This window comes from Argiope bruennichi, chromosome 1 (genome assembly GCF_947563725.1).
Source record: "Argiope bruennichi chromosome 1, qqArgBrue1.1, whole genome shotgun sequence".
Lineage (NCBI taxonomy): Eukaryota > Metazoa > Arthropoda > Arachnida > Araneae > Araneidae > Argiope > Argiope bruennichi.
This window is the reverse complement of record NC_079151.1, coordinates 40,726,109-40,744,675: the sequence shown is the minus strand read 5'-3', so window position 1 is coordinate 40,744,675 and position 18,567 is coordinate 40,726,109. Positions and strand designations below refer to the sequence as shown.

Here is an 18,567-nt window from a genome sequence, read left to right as displayed (position 1 = left end):
AGTGCACGTGTATTGAAGGTCACAAAACAGGAAGCTACAGGGTCAATCCATTCAATTGACCTAAAAATAGAATAGGGATGACAGAAAATCCATCGCTAGCGGTCTCACACACCGCACGTCCCCAGTTAAGGGTTAAATATATGATAAGTACCTTTTTTTAAAAATAAATATAGAGCTTTTTATGGAATGAAGCCTTGTTTTGAAATATTGAATCTATTTTACATTTGAAAACAATTTCGATCTTATAAATTATGATTAAATCCATATTTCACTGAAAAATAAATACAGGATGGTGATAAAGTCTTTCTATTATACAAAAAACAATTATTACAAAAGAATCTTTCCATATAATACTGTAAACCTTTTAAATTGAAATATTTGCGTTATTTTTCAAAGTATTCTAGAGAGCTCAACTCACCCAGAAATAATGATTTCACATTCGATTGTTTTCAAAAATGCGACTGTAAAGAAGAAGTCACAATGCTTTCTTTGGTTTTGTGAATTCAAAACGGCCATTACTATTCAATGCCAATTTTGGAGTTTGATAAAGAACAAATTAATTGAAGTGGTTGTTGAAAATATTTATAGTCTCAAAATTAGGAACATAAATGCTGTCCTAGTGTGACAGCCGAAATGTTGGGAAATACTGGGTGAGAATCGGTGCATTGGCAACCTTCGAATTTACTGAATTGGTTTTATTAAAAAATTTGTTTTAATAAAACCACTAAGGATGGCGACATTCAAATTTACTGAAGTGAGTGGTTTGATTAAAAATTTTATTAATGTCTTTAAAATATATCGGCCCAACTATATGCCAAATCATAATAATTTATTAAAATATGTTTTATGATCTGCACTTTCTTTTCTTAAAAAAAATTAAGCTTTTTGTATCCAGTTCCAATACATAATGAAATAAAAGTATTTCTTATTGAATTTTTCATTAGTCCTTTTGTAGCTTCATACAGGGTGTCCCAAAAAAATGTATACACACTTTAAATAATTGTAAATTTGGGGTTTATTACAATTCGAATAATTTTCAACATGTAAAAGACTCTACAAATATCATTCTATTGTCTTGTTATCGCATGTTCTCAAACTGATGTCCGTTCTGCTCCAGACACTGCTGACAACGCGAAGCGATGGAATAGCACACATGATGGAACAATTCTCTTGGGATATTCGTACATTCATGTTCAATGTTTTCCCTCAATTGAACAACTGTTGCAGGTTTATGGACGTCCTGAACAGTTCCATCAGCTTCAAACTTATCTCTAATTCGAGTGATGGTAACTCGAGTAGGTGGTTCTTTGTTAAACTCCCTCTTAAATTGTCTTTGCACTTCTACTGCATTTTCATACTTCCAGTAGCATTTTAGAATAAATTTCCTTTCTTCAAATTTAAGTCTGTCTGCCACCACTCGGTTCAATGGGTTCAGTATATAAAGAAAGAAGAAATAACTTAGTTATCAGCTGCTAAAATGTGTATACATTTTTTTAGGACACCCTGTATTTAGCCATTCAAGTAATAAGCTAATCGATAAATATTCTAGGCATAGATTAACTATCTGCGGGTGGATGCAGTTTCTGATTTAACAGATCATAATTATTTTTCGTCATATATTCTCGCAAGGACAAACTTTCGTCTCAATGCGTTTTGTTTCTTTAGCTGAGCTTAAATTACGTAGTACAGTCATTATCAGTACATACAAACCAGATTTCTTGTCTAGACAGAATAAGATTACGAGATCAAGGTTCATTCAGATGATTTAAGTGTTCACCTAAAGAATAACTATAAAAAGAAACTTATTAGACTTTACAAACAAATCAAATAAAAGTAAACTTAAATATCATTAACCAGTATAAATATAGCTATTAACGTATTTATTCATTTCTATGTTAATTTAGATGAAATTCATGAATTTATATTGAAGTTAATCAAACTTCCGTTATTCTAATCTAATATTTTTTTTTTTTTTTTTTTTATAATTTCGAAAGCATTTTATCAACCATCAGTTTCACAATTGAAAATAAAGGATTGTGTTTTAATTATTTAGTTTTAGTTTTTCAAAGATTTATATATATGAATTTAAATTATCTGAAAATTTGTTTATAGAAAACACATTTAACTTCTAATATGATATTTTATTCTGAAACAGACTAATTTAAATAATCAATTACGCATTACGATATCGATCCTTACCATTTGTCCATGATGAAGAATCGATTTATTTTGGTTAATAGGTATTTGCACAAATGTATGTTTTTCCAATTCTTATCAATATTGTAGGAAATACTTGAATTGCGAATTACTATAAATATTTTTAATAATAACTATATTAGCATGTGAAATTGCCGATGAAAGATGTATTTTCAACTTAGAGAAGCTTCGGTTGGTGGTTAATTCTCGCTTCCCTAATGAATAGAGTAATGATGTAGGCCTTCTACTTCCCTGCTGATGACCGAAACACTTCCTACGGGAGAGGTTGTACCATGACCGGTGATGATCATTAGTACTCCATCCTTCCAGAATGCTAACACGATAATGAAATACAGTCAGATTTAATACAGGATGCGCAAGCAAGCCATGATTATCTTCCGCTGTAAAAATTTGAGAAGATAATTTTATTCATCCTCTTTCTTTTTATGTGTAAAATGCATAGTCTCATATTTATCGAACTAAGGGTATTTTTAGTCAATTAAGTCATTATTCATAAATTTTCAAATTCAATAATTGACTGCACATATCCATGAGTTAACGATAATCAAAATATAAATATTAGAATTGGGTAGAATTAATTATTATATTTTAAGTACGCTTTTTTTTCTCATTGTTTTTGTATTTAAATACAAAAAAAACTACTTTTTCTAGTTATATGAATTAATATCAGAAATTCTCAACTTCAGAATTGCTTCCGATAAGATAAAAAGTTGTGTAAATTAAAAATAATTTTTAATCATTGATGAGTTTTCGTTATTGAACAGTTTAATAATTCGTATAGTTCATTTAACGTGCTTTTTCCCGTCAATGGTTTTCACTTTATTCTGTACAAATGAATGAGAATGCCGTGGTCTATTTAGCAGCTAGCACATAATTCGTCTTCGTGAAGTCAGTCTTGGCACTGGATACTCAATTGTAAGTCCACGGCTTTGTTTCGGACTATTGTTTCTAGCCTTGCTATAATATTGGATTTCAACGTGAAGAGTCTGTATAATTATATAATAAAGCAGATGGCTCAAAGGTGAATAGGTTTTAAGGTTTTAATGTTTTTCGATATATTCCTAAAGATAGACTACTCATTATAATGGTTCTCATGGCAAGACTTTGAACACATTTCTTCAGTTTTCCGCCGATTAAGGTCCTTAGAATCCAAACCCCCACTTTGTTCTAAAGTTTATATGCGTGTAACGCTTTGTCCATGTTATCTTGTGAAAATATTAACTAGAGTAATATTGTTTGGATTTTAACTGGCTTGGAATACGTTGTTAGAAATGTAAAAATCTCGAATGAATTCGTAAATGACCCATATAACTGAAAGAGGGTGGAAATAGCGAGGAGGTTGAAATTTTCAATTCGCTACACTTTTCTTAGCATTAAAGATAGAAAAAGAAATCCAAATAGCCAAATTAGCGCCTCATTAAGGCGAAAAAGTTTAACATTTAAATTTTTCAATAACTGCAACATCTGGAAATTTAGTAAACGAAAAGTGATTTTCAAGCCATAATACTGACGGTTTCTAACTTCAAAAATGTATGTTGCCAGATATTAGCTTAGATGTAAAGAAGTAACTAGGTTGCTGAGAGGAATTTTTTTAAAAATTATTTTTTTCTCAATTGCCAAAAAATTTAGTGGATTTTTTTGCCACATGGCAGAAAATATAAATAATCACAAAATGATATAATACGGTAGGACTCACTTCATATTATATAGCATTTAACTGATTTTCCGCCAGTGGTTATTCCGAGCAATAAATATGTTCTCCCCTGATGAGAAAAGACGAAAATTATCGCATCGCAAATTCTTTGCCAGTTAACTCATTTTTTTTCCCTCGCACTTAACGCATTTCTCCCACTGCAATTGTAACGGGAGTCACGATGTATGACGATGAAAGAAGAATTTTCTATCTCGGCAATACAGCTTTTCTTTGCGATGGAGCATGTCACACGTTAAGAGGAACCGATCATCACCGGAACGCATGCAGATATCTGATATGGAGTGGAAGAAAAAGTTTTTAGAAAGGGAACCATCTTAAATTCAGCCGAGGAATTTTGGCAAATCTAAAATTATTTTATTGCATTTTTTTTCCCTAAGTTTTTTTCCCCCTACTTTAGTGGTTTGTTGTCGTTGTTGATTTTGTGTACAGATTTCTAAAAGGAAAATTTTATTTAGAAACTGTTTATTTTTTTGATTAAACCGATACTCATGTTGCTGAACATAATTTTTTTACTTTATAAAGTTTTTTTTAAGAAAAGGTTTAAAAATTTAATAATTTTGGAAAAGCTGATAGTAATAATTTTTTTCAAATATTAAATGTGCATTAAAATACTTCAATAAAAAATCAAGCATACAATAAAGTATAAAAAAACTAGGATTTGAAAAGTTTAGTTCTTTTTTAAAAAGGATTTGAAAAAGTTTAATTATTTTATGAATCCTTTTTTAATACCATTTTTAAATTCTGTAGCTTAATACCCAGAATCAATAATCTTAGAATCAAAATTTAAAGATGCAAATTAAAAAAAAAACAATTAAACATTCATTACATTTAATTTTATTTGCATTTTCTTACCACGTTTAATATCTACTTTCATTGCAAAAATAAAACAGTGCATTTTTAAAAAAAAATCACTATTACATATTTTAGAATATTTTTCTAAAATCATTTCTAAAAAAATACATTAATTTTTGCTTATTACATACTATTTAAATTATATTCTGTTTATCATAAAAATTATGAATACTGACACTACTACTATAATTTTTTTTTACAATTCCAAAAACAATTTTAGAAAATGTCTAACAATGAATTCAAATATCTAAAATTAAAGTTTCTACTTATTTCAATTTCAGTTCAAATAATTTTACATTTCCAGCTATGTTTCTCTTTTTTAAATAAGTTTAATTCAGCTTTCATATTTGTATTTTATTTAAACTGTGCATATAATAAAGTTCTGTGTTCAACAAGCCGAAAAGCTAAACTTTATTTTAAATAAACAACCACAGTCTTTCTTTTGCATTTAACACCAAAACGCTTAGTTCTTTATCCGCATTCGTATCTCACTACGCGATATGTAAATCACTTCACTCATTTTTAGAAACAAAGTAATGTCCTTCTCGAAAAGAAGCAAAAATAAAAACTCGATTTATTTATAACGTAATTTAATATTAAGTTACTAGAAATACTCTGTAGCTATTTATTAAAGCATAAATGTTAAACAACTAGTAAGGGTTGGAAACTTTCAGGAAAGGACAAAAAATTTTAGGAAAATGCAACATATTGATAGAATTTCTTCGCCATTTCATATCAAATAACATTTTTACTAAATAATCAGGAACATTATGGTTAAGTAATGACAGTAATTTGGATTATTTATATATAATATACATTCATTGTTTTCAACTATTGTTTCAACTATTCAACCATTGCTGAAAACAATGTAACTATTGTTTTTGAAATATTCAATATATTATAATTTCGTTCATGTGACATTTTTTCTTAATTTTTTTAAAAATTCATCTGTAAAAAAAATTATTTTTGCTTATTTTAATTGCCTGCAATATTATTTGAAATGTATTATACTTTCAAATAAAAGTAAAGTTTATATGAGGCGTATTATAATTTACGAATACTGAAATTTATTAATTCGATAATTCATATTCCTCTAAGGGTTGCGAAATGGAAAATATCGTGCTACAATTTACATTTTTCTTATAGATATTTACAAATATCTATAAGAAATATATATATATATATATATATATATATATATATATATATATATATATATATATATATATATATATATATATATATATATATAATATCTTTATTAGGTATGTTCTTCTATTTGCATTTATGCTTGCTTTAAATAATTATTTCGATTCTAATGATTTAATTTATCGTCGTTGCCATCAATGTAAATGCTTTGCAATTTAAAATTTCTTAACAAAACTTCAATTTTTGAGATAAATGCATTTATTAACATCATTAAATTTATATATATATTTCAGGTAGTATCAATTGAAGTTGTTTCGCTTATGCCTATAAAAACTATTCTAGAGAAAATTCACTTTGAAAATTGAAGGGTAGTAACTAATTCTTGCTATAATATCACATTTAAAAAATATTGATTGATATAAAATGATTCAATTTTCATCTATTGGGAAAGTTAATAATTTCTATAAAATAATTATCAACTCAAGAGGCGTTATTTTCTAAAAACCGTTATTATCTAAGTCGTTATTATCTTAAAGCATTAAGTGAGGAATTACAATTAATTTAATCAAACTGATTAATCCTTTTTATTTACAATTACGGATGTGATATTTGCCCCCATTCAAATTATTTTCTACATCATTTTTAAAAAATATAAAAGGCTAAAGAAAATAAAAATTTTAAGCACTTTTTTTCTTCCCTGGAAATACTTCGAAAATCATATTGTCAAGTGAGTAATCCCAATTAAACGCTAATATGAAAATAGAATAATATTTTAAATTATTTGTTTCGGAAAACTATATAAAATAGTCAAAAAATATATTAGAATCAGAACGTGTGATGTTTTGAGAAAGTAATATTTTCTCTGAAAAACGGAGATGTTAGTTTTTGAATGAATATTGCTCTCAAATATTCAGAAACTTCGAGGAAGTAATAACTTTTCTGTAAGAAATAGAAATGCTCAAAATTGGGGATTGGTTTTTCTATAAATTGTGTTCTATAGCAAGAAAAAAGTTGTAGTTTTAAGCCAATTTGTAAAATAAGCTTTCTATCGGTTTACTATAATTTATAAAGGAGCACTGAAATAGAGATCTTAAGAAATCGATCTAAGATGACTAATCGCTAAAAATCAAGTAATAATCTGAGATCGCTTTTTTCATATTATTTAAAAGAAAATAAATATATCTTAGTAAACTATTCCGATATTCAAGATTTATTCTGTAAATGTTTTACTATTCGCTTTGTTTGGATTTTTTTTAGTTGAGTTTAGCTTTGTACATTAAGTACTGTTGTTTAGTGGAATAGCATGTAGTTAAATTTCATGAATGAAATGAAATATAAAATAATAATTTTGACTATAATGAAATTTCAAAAAGAAAATTTTATTAAAATTAATTTATTTATAAACTACGAGGAAAATATACGCTTTTTTTGCAAATCATTATATTTCAATAAATATATTATAATTTCATCTGAATATAAATGTACCAACTTGCTAATATTGAGAATACTTCCAAACTTTTGGAATTTAAATCTTAAGTTTCTTTTTTCTAAATACAAAATATGATGTGTCTTATAAATTTGATTACTATGGATGTCCATTTGATACATGTCGATTGTGTTGTTAATTTCATTCTTGTATACCTACTGCAGTTTCCAAGAAAAGTATTTTATAACTCGATTTAATTTATTTTCAGTAAGAATAACAGAAAAAAAAAATGTCCAGAGAAAAAGATGATGTAAAAACAATCGGAAAATTAATTGCTGTCAAATTTCAAATAAAAGTCACAATTAAATTTATGATGAAACAATATTGCGACACAAATAAACTACATGAAAATTAGGTGGATTAGGATTTAAAAAACAATTATTGATCAACATCATCAAAACAATTATTGCTATACCTTTTATTGCTCATCATTAAAAATGTTTTCATTTAATGTAATGATGAAGATTATTATTATTAGATATCTGTTATTAATAAACAAGTGGGAGTACTCTCATATTTATGTTTATTAAACTGAGGCGAATACATATTTAGATCATTATTTTTTTAATATTTATATATATTATTTAAAAGTATTGGTTACTTCACAGTTACTACGAAACGCCTCCGTCTGACATGGTTTCAGATAATTTATATTTTAAGAAATATTCAAGTGCATTTTTTTAAATGCAAACATTTTATTTTGAATTGCCATAAACTATTTCGGAACTTGAAAAATTATAAACTTATTCTTTCTCTAATAATAAATAAATAAATAAAATTTAGTTATGTTTAGAATTGATGCATTATTCTGAATAGACAATATAATTTATTTGTCTATAGTATACCAAAATCTTTTCAGATGAGATTCTTCATTTTTCAACCTCTTTCATTCCAATGAAATGAAGATAGTATTCTGAAGAATAGCGAAGAAAATAGTTAGAAACTGAAAGAAAAATTACGTTGTACTCTGATAAAAAAGACACATTTCAATGGGATAAGCCAAGATATTATAACGAATAAATACACACCCACCTGTTTTCTACTTTTAAATGTGTTTAAATATGTGAATAATGAAAAGATTGGATACCTTTATAAACTTAACTATGGTATTTCATTCTATATTTTGCCAGACTAAAATTGAGAATATTATATTAAATCAATAGAGAAATCGGCAAATAACTTATATTATATTATGTTTTATTTTACAACTTTTGTTATATATATATATATGCTGCGTGTGCGTGTGCATGTGTGTGCATGTGTGTGTGTGTGTGTGTGTGTGTGTGTGTGTGTGTGTATGTGTGTGTGTGTGTGTGTGTGTGTGTGTGTGTGTGTGCACGTGCGCGTGCGCGTGGGTGTGGATGTAACATATTTTTGCGGGCACGTAGAAAAAAGAAAATTTTGTTCATTTTTCATTTCAATTTATTTTATCAAAGGATGGCATAATTTTTACAATGGAATGGAGATGAAAACACACATCCTTTCACGCCTAGACACTAAAAGAAAATTAAAGTAATTTTTCTCTGAAGCATTTTATTTGTGATCCTTTCTTTGACATGTGTAGACTTCGAAAAGAAAATTTTATCTCTGAAAGGAATTCTTATCCTCCGTTGAATTTTTTTCCTTCAATCGGAGCGTGAGAAACTGCAATGGTCATTAGCTTTTTAGAGTACACGTTAGAAATAATTTTAAAAAAAGGGAAGATTTGAATTAATTGAGATTTGAGAACTAATTTGGATTTAAATTAAGATATATCATTACATATAATTATTTTTATTTGAAAGTGAAAAATAAAAACTCAATTTAAGATTTTACAATAATAAGTTATACATTATAAAAATATCAAGTCACTTTCAGATTTACATATTTTATCTTTCTCTGCTCTTGTTCACAAAACACGAGATGTGCAATGTTAATACACTAAATTTTATTAAACTGATGTGACCTCATCAGATTTTGGATCTTAGTTTCCTTAGGGCACCTGCAGGATGAAATGGAATGCCGACTTTAATCTAGACGATAGTGCCCTACATCAATAACAGTGTTATATTAAGATTACTGTTAGATGAATGGATAGTAGTTTCTATAGAAAAGTTCCAAAACAAATGGATAAACTTCCTCTTAGAGTAGCACTCGTCATTTCAACAGCAACAAAAAAAAATGGTTCCATAATATCGTTCTGACACATCTAGATATGGAAAACATATAGGCATTTGTATGCTTGTAATAATTTAAATTAAATAGTATTTCAGTTCCAGTATTTAGACAAAATTCGATAATTATTATACATTCTTGTGTCATTTATGATGCAAAACAATTAATTTATTTAATTTATTAATTTAAATCAGTATGTAGTATTGCATGAGTACTTATGTGCAATAAATCAACATATCTCTTCGAAGATAAAATTTAAAATTGTTTATTTGTGAAAATACCTTTATCATTTAGCTTATTTAAAAAAAACAACTAAATTGTACTCCCTCCGAATTTAATGTTTTTCTGAATCTTAATAATACTCAAAAATAGTTTTATATAAATTGCCTTATGTGGTTTCAAAATTTAAAAAAAAATAATATACTATATTTCACATGTGAACACTGAAATACTATTTACAACAAATAATCAAATTTCATCACATATCTAGAGAATTTTGAGATATCAAATTTTCAGAAATTTCTTCCAATATTTCTAGAAAAATTTGATTTTTTTTTTCATTTTAAAGTGTTCGAAATTTATGGTTTTATAGCGAGTGTAAAGGGTTGAATAAATGCTATAGACCTCTAAAATGGACAAATACGTTGTCTATCTTTATATATTAAAGAACCTTCCTAACTAATAATATTTGCAATGTCATCCAAAAAAATAAAACTACCGTTTTTGGTAATATATTAAGAAGAAATGAAATTCTGATCTAATTGAGAAAGTAGCAAAATTGGAAATATGCATTTTAATTTGGGGAGGAAAATTGAATATTGTATATTTTCTGTTAAAGTATGGAATGCTTTCTTTTAGTCCAAGATGGTTGAATAATTCTATTTGTATTCGCGACATCATGTCTTTAATAGAAAACAGAACTTCACAAATTAAGAAATAAAATATTTTTTCACAGATGTATGTTTATTAAGCATGTGAGCTAAATATTTAATAAATTAGAAGATTTTATATAATATGACAGACAAAAAAACCCCACAGAAAATGTTTATGTATAGTTTTCTTTAAAATTAAAATGGAATTTTTTTTTCATATATTTAAGATGAATTTTTTTATTCTATTTCCGCCGTTTATATTTATCCAAAAGTTTTTCAAGCGCATGAGAATCTGCAACATTTTGTTACAAAAAATCTATTTTAAAAGCTCATGTTTACCGACTAATATTTTGGAGTCCGGGATATTTTGAAATGTTTGAATCCTATGCATTTTACTTTTTTTTGTATTCTTATTTGAAACTTGTATCTACTTTGGTAAAGAAATCATTTCATAATTTAATATATATTTTTCTGTTGCATATTAAATAAAGGTGATTCATAAACTGTTACAATAGTTTTTTTTATTCAAGATATAATACTTCTAACCACGAATAATATCTTTTTAGCCAAAAAATGTATATTTAAAAAAGTAGCATTACAATTGATAGCAAGCTAACAGAAAAATTTATAGATTCTAAGAAATTAAAATGCAATTTTATGAGATTTTATTGAAACACTTCTTTTATACATCAAGTAATTAGAAACTTGTTTTCTTTAGCAATACTAATGTCACATTCATTTTATAAAATAATTCAATTATTATTAATTCACTTTGAAACAAAAAAAAATCATGTTTTTTAAATATGGATAGTATTCTCAATCACTAAGAAAAATTTCTCCGAGAGATTACTAAAGCTTTTTTCTCTTTATAATGAACATGTTTATCTCTTTTTGTTCAATTACATAAAATTCTTTTTTAATTCCATAAAATTCTTTTTTTATTCCTTTAATTCCATTTTTAAATTCATTCAAATTATTATTTATACTATTCTGCGGGAAAAATAAATATTTGTTGAAAACAGAAATTTATATTTTCGAATGTTCATTTATTACGATACATATATATCCAAGACCAAAAATTGTCTAAATACCATTAAAAAGTCTGCTATAGACATAGATGGTATGTTTATAACAGAATTGTCTAATAGTCTATTATATTTAACGATATTAATTATGTATATAATTTAACTAAACCAATATTTCTAAGATAACGTATAAAGTAATAGGCTTGAACTATGTTAAATTCAAAAAACTACATTTGTTTTATTCTTGCTATTACTAAGAAAAATAAATTAAGATATAAATAGTATAAATACTCCCCTATCTTCATATACAATTTAGAAACACAGCAAGCTGAAAATAATTCTGAAAGATTAACCAATTTATGTGATGCAACAGTAACGACCGCGTGTCAAGTCATTTCACTCGCAATTTCAACATCAGCTGTATCGAAAAGATATGTTTTGGTTCAGTTAATGATTCGAGATGGCTGAACATTTTCTATAGAAACTATAACTCCCATTTGGAAGAAAACACATTTGTAGAAATTTTAGAAGGAAAAAGGCAATATCCAAGACCAACAATTGCGTAAACACGATGAACAAATTTGCTGTAGACATATATGGTATATCCATAACAGACTTATCTAATATGTCTTATATATTTAACGATATTCCATGATAAATAAAATCAAACAATGGTTTTTAAGATAAAATATTAAAAAATAGTCTTGGAATAAGTTAAATTTAAAAATTAAATACATTTTATTCTTACTATTACTAAGAGAAATAAATACAAAAATAAAGGTAGAAATAGTATAAATACTTCCCTACCTCCTACGTTTCAAAAACATAACAAACGAACGCCAATAAAACTGAAAAATTACAGTTATATAACTATTATAAAGTTACAATTACAGTTATATAACTATAATGACAGCGTTTCATTTCACTCACAATTTCAACAACATCTACATCGAAAAGATATATTTTGGTTCAGTTAATGATTTGAAAAGGCTTAACATTTTCTGCAGAAAACATAACTCGCATTTGGACGCAAACGCGTTTGAAGAATAACATGAAAACACGTTTGAAGAAAATATCAATCTCATTGGTACATAATAAAGGTAAATAATTAAAAACATATATATGAAATAAAAGATACAAAAACACAAATAATTAATTGCGAGAGAAGTAATAACAGGTTCTGCTGCTGTTTATTTGCTTCGACATTTTTTTTTCAGAATTATATAAATTGAAATTTAGGTTGTCATTAGGAAATTGCCGTTGACGTGAATCAAATCACCCAAACCTGAAAACATAATAAGTTTTGGCATCTGGAATCATTGATAATTATAGAATTTCCTATTTAAGAAAATAACATGCATCAGTTATTTTCTATGGCTATTTTACCCAGATAATTAAATAATCGTAATCTGTCTCAAACAAGTTTTTCACATTAGTACGCGGAATGTTTTAATATCTTCACGTTCATCATGAAAGCTTAACTATCCAACATGTAAACAGTTCTCTTTCTATTTATTTATTCTGCATGAAGTACATCCCATATGTTTCCAATAGTTCGAGAATCCATTAAGATAATTAATGTTTTGTTTCTTGTTTCCCAATTCATCTCACCGTATTCAGTTTAAGTAAAACCACAACAATAAGTCAAACACAAATGGAACTGAATTTTTACAATGAATGGAGTATTTTGTAATTGTTATTCAGGTTGTAATTAAGATAATTCGAATAGCTAGGCTAACTTGGATTAAGAGCATTTGAGAGTAATTATTGTGTTAGAAATCGTTAAGCAAGTTCACTTCAGCGATCATTCAGATAAAAAATGTTTTTAGTGATTTTTCAGAACTAGATTTGTGATTCTGAAATAAACTGAACAAATAAAGGACAATTATTCAAGAAGAAGCATGGTGAAGATATCATGCATGATAGAGGATAATTAGAAACAATAAAAAAAAAGTAACTATGAAGCACTCAATTCTTCTATTTTTCTGTAAAAATCATGTAAATCTTGAATAAGTAATCCACATGATTAGACATGCTTATTATATTCCTTATTAAGAAGAAAAATCATTGAAAATTCAAAATTAGAATTTTAACAGTTTAGTCTGAATAAATAGTTAAATTATATGAGCTAATATTAATAATTAATTTGATAATTAATATTTTAAGTTTTCTATTCCATATTTAAAAACGTTTACTTAACTTCGCATACTTCATGTTTATGAGAGTGAAATTTTATAATTAACTATTTATTCATTTTCTTATATAATTATTATCTGAAATTTTTTGCTATAAAGGTTGCTGATTAAATAAGAATATTTTGATAATTTAGAGTTTTTTAATGTTAATTAATACATTGTTTTAACAAACTGCTATTATGCAAGGATGATACCATTTAGAAATTATTTTCAGAAATATTAATATTTTAATACTAAATTCAGTCATTATGAAATGTATTAAAAACTAAAAAAAATAATAATTATTATTTGATGATTTCAAACAGCAATTAGTATAGCAAAATGTAGTAAGATATATTTTGTTTATCTAAATTTAAACAACATCAAAAAGATATTAAATACATTGAAATCATAATTTTTTTATATATTCATTAAATGTTAAAATATGTTACAGATAAGATTAAGAGTCCATTTTAATTAGAACATTTCTGTCAGAATCATGTTTTTATGATAGTTTTGTTTCAACATTTATATTTTTGATAAATATTAAATAAGAAGTTTAGAATATTATGAAAAAATATAAGAATTAATAATCTTTTCCTTAAAAAGGGAATATAGTTCTAATGCGGATCATAATTTTTACTAATCCAATATAATATTAGATATATGGATTATATTCCAATTAGAATATATCTTCACAATGGAATTTTATATAATTGTTTGGAGTATAGATATAAATACGGTAAACGTCAGTAAATTTTGAATATAATTTACGTATGATGATCGATTCCCATATAATTCTTAAGTATTATAAGAGCTGTTGAGCATCATAAGATTTAATAACACTAAAAACTAATGAATAATAAATATATTAGACATAATTAAAACGTTTTTATCGTTGTATTAGAAAGGAAAATTTATTGTAATTGAAATAAAAAATAATCATTCTTAACAAAATATGATTTAAATTTTAAGAAATAAAATAGCATATTTTCTCTTAAATTAGTGTTTTTATTCAAAAAAGTTAATTAAATATACTTAGAAGGATTTTTTTCTGAAAAAATTAGTACAAATCTGTGATATTACATTAATTCCATATTCAATGTGATTCATTCATTAAAATGATTCCTTTATTTTGTATTCATTCCCAATTTTCCTTTCAGAAAAAGTAGATTTATCTAATAAATTAATCTTCTTTTCCAGCCTGTTTTGAAAATTTTATTCACGTACAATTTATTTAAATATCACATTCGGAGAAATCTGAACAAAGTTCTAAATCAACTCGCATCTTTTAATTCCAACTTAGAGAATATGTTGTATTAAAATATTAAAAAAAAGATCAACAAAACTATTCCTCATATTTATAGTCCCAACAGAAATACTTGTTCATAATTTCTCTTTGATCCGCTTCTTGAAGAACCGAACAGCTGTTGGGATGGTAGGCGCTTACATGAAAGCCGTATACATAATCTGTGTTTTGTTTCTATTAGGATTTTATTATTTTTCTCCTTTTCACATCCCTCTATCTCTCTTTTTAGGAAGAGCAGCCGTCGGAGGGCGCTGTCAGTGCCTGAGTGAAGCAGCCGATCGAAGACGGACGAACACCCTCCTTTCTCAGTGTGCCCTCCCTCAGAACGGAAAACGCCCTGCCGCCCCACTAGACGCTCTTCGGACATCGGAAATACACATTCAGGCAGACAACCCCTCTCTCTACTGGTCCCCCGATGCGTCGCGTCGGATGAAACGCTCCGATTGAGACACTTCGTGCGAAGGGGGAATAGTCGAACACCGCTCGGCCGCAACAGGTAGTCAGAAAAATTTATTAACCATGGCAGAAGAAGACTTCAGTAACTTCTCATATTTCTGCAACACTCCAGGAGATTTAGCCAATTTCAGCGATTTCAATTTCACCGACTGTAATTTCACATGGGCGGACATGCGACCACCCTATATCGTAGTCGAATTTGCGAAGATACTATACGGCATAGTATTTCTGGTCGGCTTGTGCGGAAATTCTCTGGTCATCTATGTCGTTCTGCGCTTCTCTAAAATGCAGACAGTGACAAATATGTATATATTCAACCTGGCCCTGGCAGATGAGATGTTTTTGACCGGTCTTCCCTTTTTGATAGCGACAATGACGTTCAACTACTGGCCGTTCGGTAGGCTCATGTGCAAGGTGTACATGACGACAACTTCCATTAATCAGTTCACAAGCAGTTTGCTTCTGACTGTGATGAGCGCCGATCGGTACGTAGCAGTTTGTCATCCGATATCTTCTCCACGGTACCGCACTCCCTTTATCGCAAAGTTTATCTGTCTGACGGCATGGACTGTCTCTGCACTCCTTATGGTCCCCATCTACATATACGCTAACATCCTTGAGAATGGATCTACTATGTCTTGCAACATCTACTGGCCGGAGAGCGCCTTTATGAATGGGCAGAAGGCATTCACCCTGTATTCGTTCACCTTGGGGTTTGCCATTCCTCTGGTCCTGATTCTGCTCTTCTATTTTTTGGTCATCTGTAAACTCCGTACAGTTGGACCAAAGAATCGCTCGAAGGAAAAGAAACGTTCTCATCGTAAGGTAACGTATCTAGTGCTGACCGTCATCACCGTTTATGTTATCTGCTGGTTGCCGTACTGGATAACTCAGGTCTACATTACTCTTCTGCCACCAATGAAGCGACAAAGTCATCTGGGTTTAACCATTATTCTGCTAGCTGGTTGTCTGTCCTACGCTAACTCGGCCATGAATCCTATTCTGTACGCCTTTTTGAGTGATAACTTCAAGAAGAGTTTTGCCAAAGCATTCACTTGCGCTGCTCGCATGGAAGTAAATGCTCAGCTCAACGCGGAGAACAGCGTCTTTCCACCAAAGCACACTCGCAGTGGTTCATCCAAAGCTCAACTGAATAGAGAGCAGAAGCCAAGAAATGAGCTGGAGCCTTCCACCGCTATTACTTTAACATCCAGATCAAATATTGCAGTATCCAGTGATAAAGAAATTTCCGTGCGCAATGGTTTTAACAAGCAACAGGTCGAAAGCGAGCCAACTCAAGTGTAAAAACTCTGTTGTTGATTAAAAGCATTGTTTAATCTTCAAAAAGGCACAATTGAGTGAAGATAATAGGCGATATTACTTTGTTTGAGTTTCGTATTTCAAAATTGACTGTCTAATTCAAACCAAAAACGATCACATGATGTAATGCAAGACATTTATCGTTCGTAGTACATCATTTATAACAGGGACTCAAATTAAGACGAGCTTCTTACATATAGTGAACTATTCAGAATATATATATCACACGAGTACGTTCATGATATTTTATATAAAGAAGACTTTTAAAGCATTTCTTTGAATGATAGAACTGTTTAACGAACTTTAGCGTTAATTTTCGCCAGATTTGACCGATTAAAATGAACGATGACTGTTATTCAGTTCAATAACCGCCAAGAGAGACAAAACTTTATAATACATTTGCAAAATTTGACTTTACACCAGACATTTATTCCACTGGTTATATGAATGTTGGAGTTCACTGCTACAGCACCCACGAAATAGACTAGATGTTTCTTACTTTTGCTCAGGTGCTACATGTTTATTATCTGCAAACAGGACAGAAAAGACAACTTGTGACTTGACTTATGCTGCATGTAATTAGTTAGTGATTTTCATTAATTTTTTGACAAACAAGCTCAAGCTTATTCATGGGCTCATTTTTCATCTTATTCTTATTTCATATGTCAATAGCTGGATAATGCTGGAGGAGCGAGATGTCTGTAAGTCGTTATGCTTTATCTAATTTTTTTAACGCTCTCTCTATAATTCTTAAACATCTATAGGCACGATTCATTTTTCACGCAATTTAGCATTTATCATAATATACCGAGTGTAAATATATTAAATGTTGCGTTTCTGTATATGATATATATATGTCTATGGTTGCTATTGGATATATGGCATATTCTGAAAACAAAATTGCTCACATAGTTAAATATATATTACACTATTGTTACTTGTATAGCTGAGAGCCATTATAATATTACTAGTTTTAGTAATCCCGAATCCTCCACAGAACTTTACACTTCTCTCAGACGCTTTCTATTCTATAAACTGTCTGAAAACGTACAACTAATAATCTGCATTTTAAGAATTTGTAATTTATGATTTTTTGTATATGAAGACACTTTTCTGACTATTTAGAATTATCTGTGCGCATTAGAGGCATAAGTATTTTTATAAAATTTGTTAATAAGTTTTTAATTATTGATTTCGGAAATCTTTAAATTTTTATAAGTGAGGATTGATATTTGTCTTACTAAAAAAAACTGAATTTGATACTAAATAATACTTTAGTTTGTGTAAAGAATTTACAGAATAAGTTTCTATTAAAATCTGTTACAAAGAAGGAAAAATTGATATAATTAAAATTTACAAAGCCATTAAAATATTTTAATTTTTGAAGGAATTATTTATTATACACCAAATTCTTCTATCTATATTATGTCAGGAAAATATTCAATGCTAATATTTTGTTAGATAGAATGTAATGTACTTGATTTAAGATTGTTATTATAAAATATTGTGTATTTCCATATCACAAGATGTTGCTAAGTATGCAGCATTTATGAATGTGTTGAACTGTACATGAAATACACTTTATTGTGGGTTTTGTTGACAGTTATTAATATATAAATATGAATAAAATGTTAATAAACCAAATTTCTGTTTATTCAAATATGTGCATTTTCATTTGTCTCTTGAGCATACTTCTAAACAATACATATTTTACTTTATTTAAATATTATATATATATATATATATATATATATATATATATATATATATATATATATATATATATATATATATATATATATATATATATATATATATTCTTTTAATTTGTAGTTCAAT

General features: G+C 27.9%; 1 protein-coding gene across 2 annotated transcripts in view; it reads left to right on the top strand.

Annotated features, from left to right (window-relative positions):
• The window catches only part of LOC129963121 (somatostatin receptor type 2-like), a 216,573-nt gene extending 198,253 nt beyond the window's left edge, over window positions 1-18,320 (top strand). For both annotated transcript variants that reach the window (XM_056077219.1, XM_056077210.1), the window contains one exon: window positions 15,182-18,320. In XM_056077219.1, the coding sequence (XP_055933194.1) occupies window positions 15,472-16,713 (1,242 nt within the window). In that variant the 5' untranslated portion in view covers window positions 15,182-15,471 and the 3' untranslated portion in view covers window positions 16,714-18,320. The remainder of the gene's footprint in view (window positions 1-15,181) is intronic.
• Window positions 18,321-18,567: the final 247 nt, after the last annotated feature.